At 43.0% G+C, this 17,769-nt stretch overlaps 4 protein-coding genes across 4 annotated transcripts; 2 read left to right on the forward strand and 2 right to left on the reverse strand.

Moving 5' to 3' along the window:
• The first annotated feature begins 2,330 nt into the window (after positions 1-2,330).
• Positions 2,331-4,908, forward strand: LOC128735115 (centriole and centriolar satellite protein OFD1). Its single transcript, XM_053829609.1, has 2 exons — positions 2,331-2,487; positions 2,543-4,908. The coding sequence occupies exons 1-2, from the start codon at positions 2,331-2,333 to the stop codon at positions 4,906-4,908; spliced, it is 2,523 nt and encodes an 840-aa protein (XP_053685584.1).
• Positions 4,909-5,058: 150 nt separating this feature from the next.
• Positions 5,059-5,656, reverse strand: LOC128737812 (cytochrome c oxidase assembly factor 5). The gene is made up of 4 exons (XM_053832549.1): positions 5,576-5,656; positions 5,396-5,521; positions 5,234-5,335; positions 5,059-5,172 (listed from the first exon to the last, which is right to left on the reverse strand). Exons 2-4 carry the CDS (start codon positions 5,498-5,500, stop codon positions 5,131-5,133), a joined length of 249 nt encoding a protein of 82 aa, XP_053688524.1. The 5' UTR covers positions 5,501-5,521; positions 5,576-5,656; the 3' UTR covers positions 5,059-5,130.
• Positions 5,657-5,725: 69 nt separating this feature from the next.
• On the forward strand, positions 5,726-7,706 carry LOC128737477 (probable cysteine--tRNA ligase, mitochondrial). The gene is made up of 2 exons (XM_053832119.1): positions 5,726-5,828; positions 6,171-7,706. The coding sequence occupies exons 1-2, from the start codon at positions 5,823-5,825 to the stop codon at positions 7,704-7,706; spliced, it is 1,542 nt and encodes a 513-aa protein (XP_053688094.1). The 5' UTR covers positions 5,726-5,822.
• Positions 7,707-9,649: 1,943 nt separating this feature from the next.
• On the reverse strand, positions 9,650-16,044 carry LOC128738936 (proteasome-associated protein ECM29 homolog). Its single transcript, XM_053834431.1, has 9 exons — positions 15,930-16,044; positions 15,574-15,818; positions 15,396-15,514; positions 14,960-15,343; positions 14,638-14,901; positions 12,651-14,578; positions 12,411-12,594; positions 10,012-12,275; positions 9,650-9,949 (listed from the first exon to the last, which is right to left on the reverse strand). Exons 1-9 carry the CDS (start codon positions 15,955-15,957, stop codon positions 9,741-9,743), a joined length of 5,625 nt encoding a protein of 1,874 aa, XP_053690406.1. The 5' UTR covers positions 15,958-16,044; the 3' UTR covers positions 9,650-9,740.
• Between the last annotated feature and the right edge of the window lie 1,725 nt (positions 16,045-17,769).

A 17,769-nucleotide genomic window follows, 5' to 3' on the forward strand; every position in this document is an offset into this window, starting at 1 on the left:
TCGTTTGAACTGGACTGTAAATCACAAGCAGACAGCTTTTCTAAAAGCCGTCCCGCCATAGCATTCCGGTGCCCACACATTTCATCTTTATTAGCTTCCAAGTAGCATATGATACAGTTGATCGAGACCAGCTATGCCATATAATGCACGATCGTGGTTTTCCGGACAAATCGATGCGACCAATCAGAGGTACATTGAATCGAGTGATGTGTTTCATGGGCATTTCGGAGGCACGCAAGTTCTTCCGAGACACAGCGAGCGTAGAGAAAAGGTCAGGTCAGGCTTATTATGCAAGATTTTCAACATCGCTCTAGAACAGCGGTTCCCAAATGGGGGTTCGCGAACCCCCAGGGGTACGCCAAAACTTTAGTTCGCTTCAGAATAGTATAGGGAAATCCGTCAGGGGGTACGCGAACCGAAAAAAGGTTGGGAACCGCTGCTCTAGAAGGTAATTCGACGAGCGGACATCGAAACGAGAGGCACACGTTTTAGTAAAGGTAGCTCAATACTAGGCATCGCAGATGGCTTGGATACCACAGCCAGCAAATTTGCGATGGCGAAAGCAACCTACGCTAGACTGAAAGCTAAAAGGCTAAAAAGACCACTGGGTTAAAAATTAATTCGTCGAAAACCAAATATATGAGAAGCAGATGCTCAAAGGAGACCAACGCGTGCTTCCCACGGTTCTTTTCAACTACCTTACAGGCAGCAGGAACCGAGCGGCTCAACATGCAAAATGGCTCGACCAGGTCGAAAGCGATTTGTGACTACTGAGATCCTTGGAAAATTACGACGAGTGATCCAAGATCGAGTTGATTGTAGATAACTCCTTGAAAGGTTTGCGTGAATCATAGGAGTTGACTAAAAAGTATCCCACATCAAATTGCATCACGGAAAAAACGCTGTAGAGAATTACCCATTGGGTATTTTCTCTTGAAAATTTGGGAAGAATTAGTATAGAATGTATTGTTTACACTGTATTTTTAACGCTGTCAGTTTTTCGAAAATTGGAAAAAATTGCGTCACCCAAAAAGCAAGATCGCGAAGCGAATTGATTTTGTGCAAGCACCTTGAAAATCTTCAACTCTCGCATCGGGATATCGGAAAATAACTCGGAATCGTGCAGTCTACAGTGAGTCGTGTGATTAAACTTTACTACGACATTCTGAGCATCGATCGGAATTAGAAATGCGGCTAGAATGGATGTTCCTATTAGTGATCAGGATCACAAGCGTGTCGTGAAAGCGTTTTAAGCGGAATCCCAATGCTTCGGTCAGGGTGTGGCCAAAAAGTCCAAGTATTTCGTTCAAAGAGGCAAAGACCGGGATCTAAATCGTGATGAACGGCAAAATACGGTGGGAAAGTCACGGGCGCGGGCCCGGAAACTGTACACCCAGATGCTGACGAAGCCTCATTATTTCATCACGGATGATGAGACTTACGTCAAAGCTGACTTCCGGCAGCTTCCGAGGCTACTGTTCTTACCGCCCAGCACAAGTTTGATGTTCCGAAGGAAGTAAGGAAGCAGAAACTTTCAAAGTTTGCCAAGAAATACATTATTGGGAAAGCGATCTGCTTATGCAGCAAACGGAGTGCGCCGTTCGTGAGTACCAAGATTGTAAACGGGCAGATCGACCTCTAAGGAGTGTCTACAGAAGCGTTTGCTTCCTCTATTGGAGCAACACGAGGGCCCTACGATCTTCTGGCCGGATCCAGCTTTGTGCCACTACTCAAAGGATGTCCTGGAGTGGTACGAAGCCAACATAGTCACTTTCGTACCCAAGGACGTAACCCCCCCAACACATCAGAACTAAGGCCCCTCGGAAAATACTGAGCTATTATGAAGCAGGCACTACGGAAGCATTTCAAGGACGTCAAATCTGAGGAAATCATGTAAACAAAGTGGGTTGCCGTGCAGAAAAAGCTGCAGCCGGATGTTGCGCAGAACCTTATGAGTGGAGTTAAGCGTGTGGTACAAGCATACGGTTATGGTATTGAAGTTAAATGAAATAAATGTGCCAAAAGCTTACTAATTTGAAAATTTGAAAAGGATCGGTCAACTACAAAATTTTGTAGAGCAATTTTTCCGAAATGTAATTTGATGGTGGGACACCTTTTACTCTTGGTGAAAATCGTGCATATCGGCGCTTGCATACAACGTACCATGTGCGTTTGTAAATTCCGTTGCTATAGCAACGCATGCATCCTCAAAATACAAACAAATCATTAGACAAAACATTCAGTAAATAAACTACCAACACTTGGTAAATCGATTACCGGAATAAAGAAAATAAAAAACTTAAAAAACTATGGTTTAAGTTGGCCCCAATATGGACGACCAGAACGAATTTATAGATTTAGACCGTATTACAAACTCTGAGTTCCGAGAGCAAATCAAAACGTGGATCGAAGAGCGCGGAATACACGAAAGCCTACAGTTGCAGATGAAAAAGGATCTAATCGACCAAATTAGTCGCACCGCTTTGGGTAAACCTTTGTCTCATCGGCGCATTCATTTTTTATAAGTTAATCCTATTTGTAGGTCGAAAGATGTCCCTAAAGCTGCAAACCCATCAAGGTATTATGCTGTCGCCGCTTGTTCTGGTGCTGAACACTCTAGTAGCCGAGTTCTTGTACACCCAAAACTGCCACTTTTCGCTGTCGGTGTTCAGCAATGAGGTGCCATTCAAAAACACGCTGCCCGATTTTACAAAATCTGGCCATTTTCGATTGAGTCGCATCGAGCTGCAGGAGATTTTCGAGGCTCTTGGAATTGTACATTCCAGCGAGTTGATCGAAAAGTATGAATCGAAACCAAAACAATCGGGCAAATCGCTGCTGTATATTATCTTTAAATCAATGCTCGCCTCAGTTAGAAGCTCTGAGGAGAAAATCAAGCGACTGAATAAAGCGGAAACGGAAAAAGATGCGACCAAATCGTTGCTGGATGGCTTTGGAGTGGATAAACTGCACAGGAATGTGGAGAAATTATTGCATAAAGTAAAACTTGTAAGTAAAAATATCGAGCGATTTGAATTGTTAAAAGATAGTGAAAATCACGGGGAAGATAATCGTGACGAGCAGACCGAATCGTTGAGAATTTGTACGGAGAACGTACAAAAATTAGTCGGTAGATTGGAGAGTTGTTCGAAAGTTTTTGAAACTTTAATAGAAAAGCTGAAAGAGCAAACGGAACAACCGAAAGTGGCCGAGCAAACCGAGAAAGCATCAAAACCAGAAGAGAAGGTGCAAACACCAGGTCCCAAATCATACACAGATTTCTTAAATGAACTGAAAAATAGTGAACATGGGAAGAAATACGTGGCAAAGTTGCAAAAACAAATACTTAAATTGATGGATAAAGAAAAGGCTTTGCTAGAGGCAAAATATGCGGAAAAAATTCACCGTGCTGAGTTGGAATACAAATCAAAGTTGGAGGACCTAATGACTGAGAGAATTCGAGAGGTGTCGGTTCCGGTCGAAATCCGACATTCACCTAAACCGACAAACAAGACCAGCGAAAGCGACGAAAGTGCACTTTATATGAAAAAGATAGATGAGAAATTGAACAGACTCTATCAGCATGAAAAGAATGTGGACGAAAAGCTGGTCACATTAAAAAATGACTTGCATCAGCAGGAAATCAGACAAAGTCAATACTTTAAGTCGTTAAAAGCAGCCGAAACAAAGGAAAAGAAGCTGGCAGTTCTTCAGGATGTGGAACGGCAATTACTGGCAACGTTCGAGGATGAGACTCAAACGATTGTACGCAACGCCAAAGCAACCATCCAACAGCTGGAGAGTGAGAGTGACAAAATAAACCGTTCCTTTCAGAACTACCTGCAGAAACAACGTGAGGATAAACGAAAATTGAACAATGAAAAAGTACAAATCTGGCAGAAATATAACGACGAGAAGTTAGAACTGAACCAACGTGAACTACTGGAATTGAATGATCATTCACGAGAAGTTCCCATTGTCCAAGAAGTACGTCCAACATTACATGATGGTGATCTCGCATATAGAGGCTATTTTGAAAATCCGTTTAAAAATTTTGATCCCCACAAATATCTGAAAAAAGCGACGACCAGTACGGTGCATGATTTTCCCAAATATAGCAGAGCTATCGATGTTGGAATAAATACTTCTTTTGCACAAAATAGACCTGCAGCACAGGAAATTATAGTGGAAGTAGAAAAACAATCTTCTGTTACTCATAGAAAAAATCCGGAAAATATAGCGACCGATATTGGTGGCAGACCACAATCTAGAGATGTTTTCTCTAAACTGGCTTCAAATGGCACCACAGGTTCGGATTATAATTTAATCGATTTAGTACCCGTTGAACCCTCTCAGGCACAATCTAAACTGAGCGAGCTACTCGCAAAAGACACAAACAATCTGAAGAAAAGTATTGAAGAAAACTTGCAGAAGTTAGATCAAATGAGTAAAACTTATTCCAAAGGAACATCGTCCAGTAACTCGGCAGACAAGCTGGAAACGTACACTGTAAAACTTACTATCGAACCACCAGAAACGGTAGATAAAAGCCTGGACGAATCGTCGAGCGGTCCCGAATTGAAAGGTTTATCCGACGGAGAATTAACTAGTCCACAACGTACCGGTCAAATTCCCATTCTTGACAACACTCGTGAATTATTGGCAATTACTAAAGAAACATTTTCGGATTTCATCATTGATGCCGATGAAAAAAGTTCCAACAATGTGGAAAAAGAAAAACCGGTTGAAATATTCTCGCTTGGATCGCTAAGTGATTTGGATTTGAGTGGTGATAGTGGTTCGAATCCGAACAGGATATTTACGGAAACCGCTGGCGATAGTTCAAATGATATACTTGAACAAATTTCAACTGGAAAACGATCACTGTCCGAACATAGCTGGAGTTAAATTATAAATTAAGAATAAATAAAATGAATTTTTTTAATTTGATTAAATTTTTTCAGTAGCTTAATATCGTTTTTCTATTTCTGAAGAATGCCATTATGGGATTAGAACTGAACGGTCTCAATTTTAAATATTTTTATTCATAAAGCTACCCAAAATTATTCCTATGTTACGAACCGTACAAACAAACAAGCCCTGCAATGAATTTTACTTCCGCACCAATTTTTAATAGCCTTTCCGTCCGCGAAAACGTTGCCGATTGTCCAACTGATAAGAGCAATTTGCATATCTGAGTTTCCTGTTTAAAATGCAACAATCAATAACTTACCAGCGATCGCTTGCACTCGAAGAACGTCGTTCGAAGGGCATGGCATTCATCCGGAACGGACGCATCCGTTCGTTTGAGACAGTCACGGGGTAATTGGTGTTCCTACAAAACACAATCTCATTGAAGCGGACATTGTGCATACATTTAAAGCCGAAATCGTACCTTTTTGCAGCAATCACTCTCCAAGAGACACATTTTAAGGTCAGCCCGTACTTTAGCGCAAGCAGTTTTATCCGCCAGCTCCTCGCTTCCTTCGTATCGCATCATTTTGAGGGCGGTGTCGTAAAGCTAGAACGATAAATTGTTTTGGTTGAAATAGCACAAAATATTAGCGAAAAATACCTGAAATTTCCCAACGAATTGCACAATTTTCTGTATTTTTTGGTCGCGCGCCGGTGGTTTATTTTTTTTTGTCCAGATGATTTTGACAGTTATCAAAGTTGAAAACAGGAACGATTTTGTTTACGTTTAGCAAATCCTGAGAGATGTGAGCCGTGCTATCTGATTCGTGAACACAAGTTCTTAAAGTTTTTTGGCAAATTGAGGAAAAATCAGACTAAATCTGCATTTATTACCAACTAAAACACAAATGGCTGTAAGTATTTGTAATATGTTATATAGCTAGTTTCAAAAACCTTAGCTTTACAAGGAAAATTTGCTTTAATTTTAATAAAGTGATAGTTGCTTCGCATCATTGAATACCAAAGGGCCGTATTCAGGGCAACATTCAAGGATTTGAAAAAAGTTATGGACGGAAATTTACGAGCATATTTTCATAAGCTCTCGTTAATTTGACCATTATTTATCTAGTAAAATTAAGATTGAAACAATGCAAAGGCAATATATATTTAAAAACAATTTAAACATTTTTAAACGAATTTTTTGCATCATTCTGCAATTCACAAATCAATAACAGCAAAAACTTTATTCATTTTAGAAAATTATAACGCATTTACGACACACAAGGCCATTCTGCTCAAAACCAACCTACGATGCAGCACCTCGAATTTACTCCTGTAAAACTAAGAGCAAAATCCCTCTACAACTGCCAACCGCTCCTGCCCAGGCCACGTTCTACACTTGCGGTCCAACCGTGTACGACTCGGCGCACATTGGCCACGCTAGCTGCTACGTGCGAGTCGATATACTGCAACGTATCCTGAGGCATCACTTTCGTGCGAATCTCGTGACAGCAATGAACATCACCGACATCGATGATAAAATCATCCGACGGGCCACTGAACGTGGCCGCCCTTGGCAGGAAATCTCTCGCCATTACGAGCAGGAGTTTTGGACAGACCTCGCTCGGTTGAATGTCCGTGCGCCAGACATCGTTCTGCGTGTCACCGATCATATTCCAGCTATAGTCGCATTTATCGATAAACTACTGTCCAGCGGTTATGCGTACCGATCCACCGACAACTCAGTGTACTTCGAAACATCGAAATACCCACAGTATGGGAAATTACAAAACATCCCCTCGGAAGACGGCCCGGTCGAGAGTAAGAAAAATGCCGCCGATTTTGCCCTGTGGAAAGCGTCAAAGCCAGGGGAACCATTTTGGGAATCCCCGTTCGGCCCGGGTCGCCCTGGATGGCACATCGAGTGTTCAACCCTGGCAACGCAAATTTTTGGAAGCAAACTTGATTTTCATGCGGGCGGTTTGGATCTACGGTTTCCCCATCACGAGAACGAGGAAGCACAAAGTTGCTGCTACCACCAGGTCCAGGATTGGGTTAGCTATTGGATTCACACCGGTCAACTGCATCTGGAAGGCCAAACTCACAAGATGTCTAAATCACTGAAAAATACTATCAACATTGGGCAGCTACTAGCTGAGCATTCCGCAGACGAGTTCCGAATGCTCTGCCTTCTTTCGCACTACCGCAGCGTGATTGAGTATGGCGCGGAAACAATGACGATTGCGACGAATGTACTAAAAAAGTTACGATCGTTTTTCGAAGATTCCAGGGCATATGTAGTGGGAATAAAGCCAGCAACCTCCATCGATGCCGTATTGCTGCAGACAAAACTCGCCGAAGTGAACGAAAAAGTAGATGAATTTCTGGGGAATGATTTCAACACTGCCAGCGTGGTAACAAGCCTGGGAGATTTGGCGTCCATTGTTAATAGGTCGATCAACCAAAAGATCGAGTCCGAGCTTGTGACTGCATCCGAAAGCGGAGCCGTGCAAGGTGTAAGGAACTATATCGGCGATAAACTTGCTATGTTTGGATTGCAGTCGTTTGCCGATGACTCAGCAGTGACGACTGCGGATGAAGCCGGCAAAACTGCGGAGCAGTTGATCGAAGCCCTGGTAAAGATTCGAGGAAGCGTGCGAAACAAAGCAATGGAAAGTAAAGATCGTACTTTGTTTGAGATTTGCGACCAGATGAGAGATCAACTGAAGGAGCTGAACGTCGAGGTTAAAGATCATGGAAAACTAACCTCGTGGAGTTATGTTAAACGGTGAAATTATTCTACTGAGTTGTTAGTTAATAAAGTTTCAAGCAACTAAAATTTCAATATTTTTCATGCATTTTATCAAAGCAAAAGTGACAATCGTCAGGAGGAATACCGTCCTTTCCAGCAGCCGTACCGTATTTCAGCTCACTAGTTGCCTCTAGTATCTCTATAACTTTCTCTGTTTTGACATGTAGCCACAGTGAGCATGCGACTCCTGGCCTAGTTCTTTTCATGTCATTTGGCATTCAACCAGTTGTCTTCCACACGTCGTGCGTGTGGAATTGGCCATGGAAGTTCCTACATATCCCACTTATATCTTCTTCCCTTTCTTCTTGCTGTATTGCGATTCAACGATCGAGCTTCCTGGCGTAATGGCGTATACCCCTGCCACGTCATCTGCCGTCAACCGCTGGATGTTGAAACGCAGTGTCCTCTCAGTACGAACCTTGGCCGCGTTCGGCAACCTCGCAAATTTTCCTCACAACAAAGTAGCGGTCAGAGTTGATATTGGATCCAGGAAGCGACAGTAAATAGATGACATCCGAAAGATGTCGACCGTCGATCAGGACATGAACGATCTGAGTGCTAGCGAATGCATTTCGGTGCCTCCAGGTGTTTTCTCTGACCGTGTCAAAGTTTATGAGCCTCAGATCGTTATCAATAGACGACAGTTGAAGGTTATGTCTTCCAATGACAGGACGGAAGAACTTCTCCCTCCCGATTTAAGCATTTGCATCACCAATGATAATTTTCACGTCATGTTTTTGGCACTCTTTATAGGTCCTCTAGATCCTGTCGTAAAACTCGTCCTAGGTATCATTCATCAGATTTATCCTTTGTCGATGCGTATACGTTAAAGTACTTTCCCTTAATGTTTAACCCAAACATTCGGTCATCTACGGGCCTCCACCGGATAACTCGTTGCTTTTGTTTCCCCAACACTACGAAACAGACTACACGCTCTGCCTTTCTACGACCACTGCAGCATTTTTTTTTTATTTTTTTTTTTTATTTTTTTTTTTTATTATAGTCATTTTAACAGCTTAGGTCATTCGTGACTTCTGCGGGGTTGGGATTTGAGTCCGGGTCTTCGGCGTGAGAGGCGTGAATGCTAACCACTACACCGGGATTGACCCCTACTGCAGTAGATATGGTACATGAAAGAAGTGCCTGCAATAGGATCGACTGCACGGAACTACCTTTTTCCAGAATTTGGTCATCGAACTTCCTCTATAGTAGCGATCTCCACTCCGAATCGATGTAGCTCTCGAGTAAACAAACCAGCTCGTGCCAATTCATGGAGACTTCGAACATTTCAGGTACCAAGTTTCCAATCGTTATCCATTAATCGTTTTCTTGCTCTTTGCTGTGTCCTATACCGATTGATCCGTTCCGTATTTTCATTTTCGTGGTTCGTTACCGGGATTGCGATACCTACATCCTGCTGATAGATCTGGCTTCTTACGTATAGCAAGCGGGATGCAACGTGATGATCAGCCGCTCGCTCCGAGATAGACGCTGTTTGAGCCGCCCCTCACCTGGGGAACAAGTGCTCAAGTTCACACCTCCTAGCTTAGATAGCTACTCCAGCATGTACATGAAGCATTTTCAGATATGGCCTTCGGGCGCCATCGTTTGACTTAGATCAACGAGGAGTCGCTAGTTAGGGTAGGACTATATTTCACGCCCCTTTCCAGATAACTCTCCCCATGCGAGTCCAAAACATGCCACGAAGAACAATTGGGTTCACATTGGCTTGGGAGATTCCGCGAGATCGTTGTCATTTAGCATGTTTTAGCTCTAGATTTACCATAGCCCTTTGGTACTTTTGACTGCCGTAATTTACCTCCTCGAGAACGTTCCGAAGACACGGTTCTGAATATTTCTCATATTTTCTAAATTCACTGCACAACACATCGCACATTGTTATGAATTACGAAATTTATTCTGTTGTAAATTCACTGAATGAGTTTGGTGATTGGGAATAAATTTTTATGAGATTTACTTGCGCATTTTGCTTCGAGTGCTTAGTGGCAATAATTTACTTCAATTTATCTTCAATATCCTTCAGTCGACACTTGATTTCTGGCGCTGCATCCTTCTGGAGCAAGGTCGAGATCTGCTCGAAAGTATGTCGAACCATCGCTAGCTCGGAACCAGCCTGCGATGATGAATCTTTCGCCTTTAGTTTATTGATCAAAATCAACATTATGTTCAGAGCTTCTTTCTTCAATCCGGTGTGGGGAATTCCTACAATTAATTACCATATTTAATTATAAGAAACCATCCCTTAGTTTTAGTATCTTAGTTACCTGCCACTTCCACGATCGCCGACAGTACCGTCTTGCAGATGTCCTCTAAAACAGCATCGCTGCTCTCGGCCTCAACTTTAGCCTTTTTCTCCTTATTTCCTTCCACCTCCGGCGATGCCGGTTCCTTTTTTAACAGATGTAGCCGTTCCAGGAATCTTCCCAGCGACTGCAGCAGACATATCTGTACCTGCCGGGTGTTCAGCTTCAAGCACTGTACGCACTTTTGAACGAATCGAACCTGATAGCGCTCTTGCGTTTCCATCGAGTGCTCAGGCCATGCCTTTCCCAGCGTTTCGCAAACCGTCTCTTTCAGGTTGACAAAAATCAACATCTGCTTGTTCTTCTCGTCCGACGACACCACCTCCTTGTCATCCTTATCGTCATCCGAGAGGTCCTGCTTATCCAGCAGGTACCAAACCATATTGTAAACTTCCTCGAATCGATCTTCCTTCAGCTCGTCCAAAATGTTACCCAAAGATTTCAGTGCATGGGTCCGATAGACTGGCTCTTCTTTGCGGCACTCTTTCATCACAGCGTCTATGATTCGAGTGTAGTGATTAGTGTCTTTCTTCAGGTTCTTACACAAACTCGCCAACGCTTGCAAAAGTTTCTCTTTTCCATGAAAAGTCCTGCCAGCTATGTTGGCCAGGATCAAATCAATCAACTTTAGTCTTACTTCATCATTAAGATTTGAGCTTAGCTTAGTAGCTAACGTACCGATTGCGTTACCTGCCTGTGCCTTCAACAGCCAGGAAGGATCATTGAGCTTACTTTCTAGAATTTCCAAAATTGTTGGCAAGTTCATGCGTAACCCAGCATCGCCGGTGTTTATTTCATGCCACAATTCCTGCCACAGCTCGTTAGTGGATTTGTTATCATCCGTCACCTCTTCGTGCATCGCGAAAAACATCAGCGGCAAAACGTTGGAAGAATAATCCTTCAGAACCTCCTGATGTCGCTTGTTGATTGATTGAATCGTTAGTGGAACCGCACGATTAGATGGCTGCTCGAAATACAGCTCCTGCAGTTTGGCAAACAGCCGAACGATCGACTGTTCTTTGGCCGTTCCCATCAGATGTCCAATGGCCGAAGCAAAATACTTTCGCACCGTAGCATTACGATCGGACAATCCGCTGAAACAAACGCCCAAGTACTTGCTTGTCAGTGGCTGCATTTCCGACCCAAGTTGGATGCTGATCAGACAAATGAAATGAGCACAAGCCACTTTCGTTCCCAAATTAACGCCAGTTTTAAGTACATCCAACACCGCGGGTGTCATCTTTTCCAAAGTCGCGAAATCAATGTGTCTTATGCATTTCGACAAAGTTTCCATGGTGTAGTGTTGTTTGGCAGCCTCTGCTCTCATCGAATCCACTACCTCCTGCGTGCCACTCTGACCGGCCATCATTGTCGAGATGTAGGACAACTTCGCTGAGTCCAGCTCACCAGTGGCACGCAACAAGCATGGTACCAAACTGGTTAAGTGAGGCAAAATAAGTGCTCCAGCTGAGTCAATCAAATCCGAAAGTGTTTTAATGCTTAGTTTTCTAATCTCCGGTACGGTGTGCGTAACTCCGGTCTCCAAGAACAGTGGAATAATTGAGCTAGACACACCCAATCCCGATTTGCTCCGGTCGCTAGAGGCAGCAACCACACACACTTTACTGAGAGCAGCTGCCGTGCCATCGGCTGCTAATCGAGTGCCCTCGTGAATATCGTCCATCACTCGAAAGAGCTGACTCCATAGGAGAACCAATTCCGGCTCCGGAACTGCTTTCTCATCTACTTCCATGGGTTCTACCGACTCCGCATCGGCAGTCTTCTTCGCTGGAAGCTCCTCTGAGCGTAGCTTTAGCCCAGCGTGTCGCTTAATCAAGTCACGCACAGCCAAACAGCACGCGATGCGTGTTCTCCACTCCGGAGAGGTCAAATTCCGACTAACATCCTCCAAAATGTCCCAATAGTACAGCTCAACCGTCGCCTTGCTATCGCTAACCACCGAGTCCCAAATGGAGATCATCGAATTCTGTATCTTCGGAGTCGGATCGTACTTGTAGCGGAACAGACGCGGCACAATCTTGCCCAGGTATGGTTCCATCTTTAGCTTGGCCGACTTGGAAATCGATTGCAGCCCGAAGGCTGCTCCCAGCTTGCTGTTCCAGGTGGCGTTATGGTTGGCCAGCTGCATGAATTGATAGATCATTTCCGGTTGGTTCAAATCCGATGCGAGGCTGCACAGTTCCTTGTAGGTGGTGAGGTTGCCCCTAAGGTAAGATGGTGATAAAATTGTAACTTCGGTAAGGAGAATTACAAAAATACAGGTGTATATCCACATGGAATGTACGAGAAGTTGACGTTGTTCCAGCATTATTCTATGTTAAAAAAGCAAAAAAACTTACCCAGTGGGAGCTTTCCCAAGCATTCCTTCCTCAAACAACTTTGTATCTTCGGTAACCTTCTGTACCTGCCGTCGCCCACCCACCAGTTGATCCAGCAACAGATTGGACAGTTCCTCCTGATTATCATTACTAGAGATGGAGTAAACTATTCCCAAACCACGGGAGGCTACGTCTTGTACGAGTTCTAAAACAACAACAAAATTGAAACTATTCACCAGACACGATCATTACCAAACGTACCATTGTCCTCCGAGAGCAAATCCGTGAAAGCCAATTGAAGAATCTGTCGATTATCGCCCACCGGTTTACGCTTGCTGCAGTTCTTCACAATCGCCAACAGCCAAATGGCACAGGTCTGCTTCAGATAGGCGTGCGGTTCGTTAACCTTGCGAACCAACTCAATCAAAAACCAACTGAGCAGTTCGTCACTGACATTCCCGGCCGTGTCCCGGTCGGCTTGCCTCGTGCCACTCGACAAGCCCTGTAGAGTGTAAACCAAAGCTTGTCCCATGGCAATATTCAAAGCCGGATCCTTACTCATTTTCAGTAATCCGAGCATGGCTTCCAGGAGTCGTTTTGCAAAAAACTCCGAATCCCCCACGGCCAGATATCCCAAACAGTGCGCCACATCCTCGCGGATTTTGGCTTTCGTGTGAGCACTCTGAAGTAGGGTTAGCAGGGCTTTAAACAGGCTGGTTTTTGTGTTCGGCTGCTGATCACTTTGATTGGTATCCATTGGTTCGTCAGCAGACTCGTCAGCGGAAGCAGCAAGTGGCAGCTTAGAGGTGGATCCAATTAGACTCAGACTTTTAATCGAAGCCGATTGCAGTAGCGATTGCTGGTCGTTTAGCAGAGCGATTAGAAGTGAAACTAGATCTTTGAAGATTTTCCAATCCTGCAACTCGGGGGTGAGAATTAGCTTGCGGTGGATCGCGTTGGCTGCCGCTAGGATTGATCCATGACGATTCTCCAGAGACTTATTGGTGAGAGCCAGCAGCTCTTTAATTTGCGTTTCCAGCTCGCTCTCATCACTGTTGTACGCTAGCAAAACTCCGTAAACTTTTGCGATCAGAGCCCGAGTTGGTTCGGAAATTTCCTTCAAAGACGATCCCAGCGTACCGAGGAGATCTTTGTTGTCCTTCGCTAAAACCTCCGGTATGCCGTTCACCAGATCAAACAGGCAGGTTAGCTCGGTGGTACCTTTGCGAACAATAACCAATTTGCGGATCAACTCGTTATATTTTCGAATAATCTCTTCGTTGGCACTGTCAGCAGCGAATTTCTGCAGAAATCCAGTCAATTTGAGCATTTCCTTGTCCTCGCTGGGGTCAGTATCTACACCAGCGTTGAACAGAAGACACAGTCGTAGATAATCTAAAATCTCTATATAGGTATCGAAATTGTACGGTAGTTTTACTTTACCATATCCCGGACGATCTATGATCGTTGCAGTCTTACGTTCCGATTTGGCAGCCACATATTCGACCATGTCACGGAAGCATGGCAATACAATTCGCTTTGGTTCGTTGGTAGCCGAAAACGGATTCGGTTTTTCTGGATGATCAGCTTCCTCCTCTTTGTAGTTTTCGTATGATAGAATAGACCCATAGTTTAGATGATCTTTTTTCGATACTCCATACAGATAGGTGGTCATCATTTCTCTTAATTGAGAACTTTCACCACAAATAATTAGCAGCAAGTATCTGGATGGTACGTAAAAGTCCGGGAAGCAAGTTGTTAAGAATACTGATGCCACATTCTGAACTATGGTCAACTTGGATTCAGCCTTTTCGCCCAACAAACCGAGCAACAAAATTTGATTCGAATTCGGAACAAATCGTCCGCCTGCCAGCATAGCACGATCTTTCTCTTCTTGAGGTTCGCTTCCTTTGGGTTGCTTTCGCCAATCGAATGCCTGTGCCAAAGCCACCAAAGCATCTCTAATTGCTGAGTGCAGTTCAACAGGACCCTGCGACAAATGATCAAAATACGACGCAACCAGCTGGACATCGTGATTGACCGTTGCTGGACAAACTATGGCTAACTGTGCCAGTGCATTATACGCCGCATTTTGAACCTCGTTAACTTCCTCCGAACCAATACCGATCAACTTGGAGATCCCAGTTAACAGAACCTTCGATAGTTTATTTATCAAATCCGGTTGGCCACTGCAAGTGTTATTAGATTAGATTAGAACTTAAATCATAAAAAATCATAATAAACATACTTCGTGATTAACTTTTCAGCAAACTGCAGAGCAAGTACTTTGCACTTCTGATTCGTATTCTCACCGAAAAGGGCTTCAAAAATAATTTGAATTCCTTTAGCGGTGATAATTCCATTGCCTCGACATTTCAACAGATGCTGAAACAATTTTTGACGAACTCTGGTGCTCACAGGGCTGGTTTTGCGATCCGGAATCTTAGAACCATTGCCGGAGAACAACGTATACAATGGTGCTGACAACTTTGGATCTGTCCAATCAAGTGACCTAGAAAACACAACAATTAATCGAAACTCTTTAAAAGAAATAGCAGAAGAACACCCACGAGCAAATCTTATTCAGCTCCACAATAGCCGGTGTAGCGACAGAAAAGCGCGTGTCCGCCGATGCCACAATCAGATGGGCTAACGTTTCCGTCTCGGAGAAAATACCAGCGCAAAGAATACGAACAATACCCTTCTTGAGCTGCTCCAGCTCCTCCGCCTTCAAATGTTCACTGGTAACCCGCTTGAAAGTGTAACTGCTCATCCCAGGAGGAACTTCCCGGTCCGGGATGGTCCCGTAGGGTAACAGCAGCAGATCCATCAAAATAGACAGAAATTGCAGCTTGGTGTGCGGCTTGCCGGACAAACCCAACAACTCCGATCGGTTTTCCGGATTTTCGGGAATTTTTATTTCCCCTAGCAGCGGCATAACCAGCATTAGAATTCTGTAATGAAGGAATTAATAAATAATTCAAAAGCATGTCGGATAACGTTTACTTGTCTTGATGGGGTTCTGGTTTTCCTTCTAAGCAATTCAAAAGCTGCGGAGCCATTTCGGTTTGCTCTTCTACCGTCATACGAGGGAAGCCCATCGTAATATAGATAATGGCAAAATTCTAAAACAAAGCAACGTTATTGTTCATCACAAAATACTGACCCACAAACAAAACCCTACGATCAAAAACGACGAACTGGACTGCTGATACTGTTGCAGCAGCGGACCGAGCGGAATCTGGATCTGATTCCGAGACTTCAGACGCTTGTTGATGTGAGTCAGAATTTCCATCACCTTCTTCCGGACACCCTCGTGCGGTGACGTAATTTTGATCAGCACCGGTGTCAGAAACTTGTTCACGGTGTTCTGCAGCTGTTCGTCCGTATCGGCACATCCCAACCGAAGCAGGACACGCTCGAGAAGTTCTGTAATTCACAAGCATAAAAAAAATCGGTCCGACTCCAGCAAAATAATGCACCGTCATTTAGAGGAAATTTTCACCAACGAAAACTGCGGCAAAAAGTTGCGCAGCTTACCTAATTCTTCCGCGGGATTCGAAGCCATACTGGACACCGTTTTATAAAACTTACTTCACAATTAGAATCTATGCGAAAACAATAATTATTACAATAAATATCAACTACGTTCGTTCCAAGAAAAACAGTCGGATTCAGATTTCAGATCTGACACAAAAATAGGTGAACAAAAGCTTCATTCGACAAGTAGTTGGCGCCGCGGTAAAAATGATGGTATTTTTATTTCGAGCTGTCAAAACACATAGAAAACTAAAATCATAAGAAGCGAATGTGAATTTTTTTTAAAATACGCGCTTTGGAATCAATCAAATGTTATGGTTGGGTTAGAAAATAACATATATACTTACTATAATTTTATTTGTCTGCATTTTATTTAAAACCATTTATAATTTTATTACATAATAAATACTAAACAATAAGGACATTGATTCAACATGCCTTGGATGAAATATTGTTAAAATTTTGCTTAAAATCATTGAAACTACCTTAAACAATATATAGAACACTTTCATGAATATATCTGGATCTAAATTTTTCGGTCCCGAACCTATAAACATAACCACACACACCTAAACTAAATCCGGATCTCAATTTACTTGTCCTAAGTACACATTTCATTTGCAACCACCAGTGCGCTAGCTGTTAAATAAGATTTCTAACCTGCTGCAGAAAATTTAATGTTCGCAATATTCATTTTACTGAGATTTAAATGAAAAATGTTTTGATTTGTATATCCGTCTAGCGAAAATTTGTAACTGATCATCATTTTCCTAGTTCGGACAGCCAAATGTAGGAGTCGCATGGGCTTCATTAGTTTTGCGTTTATTCGCCTATGCAAATTGCGAACTGCCGATCTGCCTGCGACAGAGATGCCATATTTTCTAAAAAAATGTCTGCAACTGCTCGAAAACCGAAAAAATCGAGCAGTTTTCTGGCTACTCGAATTTTCTGGTTTAAAAATAATCTGCGAAAATCTGCACACTTTTTTAGGAAGTCTGTGAAAGTTGAAAGAGCTTCGAACAAAAATCTGCACCAAATCAATAAAAGTCAGAAAAACTGCAAATATCTGCAAATTTATAATGATCTGCAAGACCGTTCCAAAAATCTGCAATTTGCAGACAAATCTGCAAATCTGGTATCCCTGGCCTGCGATGACAGGGCAAAATTGACAGATTAATAATACACTGAAGCAAATTCATTTCAAGTAAGTAGTAAACACAATACGCTAAATTATTCTTATTAGAATGATAGTTCCATTAACTTTGTTTTATCGTACAGGTAAATTTGGCTCAAAAATTTAAAATGTTGTGCCTACGCCAATACGCTAAATAGCTTAACAGCGCAAGCCGTGCCGCCGTGCAGGAAATTGGAACAATCAAAATAAGACTAACGTAACGAAAGCACTGGAATTGGATTGGAAACTCGGTCTGTGGATCTGCTAATGGTTTATCTTTCTACTTAGGCAGTACTCGAGTACTCTCCGACGCATTGGAGAGCCGCATATTTGGCGTCTTAACGCTGCATAAGGAAAGGCACAACGGTACGTACGTTCAGTTCAGGGATGGTCATACTATCTAGCAGTAGCCGAGGGGCAAGACACTTCATAATATTATCATAATATTAATATATTAGGCTCTATTAAAACCCTATAAATGTATAAATAAATGTAACTTTATAGGGCTTTCGGTTATATTATGGGTGGGAAAGGTCAATATATTAAGGTTGGAAAAATATTTCCATAGGGAAAAGTAATATATTTTCGACAGTTTCTTGCCCCTCGGCAGTAACAGCCCTATGAAAATGTATTCGAGCTGAGTACAGCATTAATAGTCATGTACCG

Source organism: Sabethes cyaneus, chromosome 2 (genome assembly GCF_943734655.1).
Source record: "Sabethes cyaneus chromosome 2, idSabCyanKW18_F2, whole genome shotgun sequence".
Taxonomy (NCBI): Eukaryota; Metazoa; Arthropoda; class Insecta; order Diptera; family Culicidae; genus Sabethes; species Sabethes cyaneus.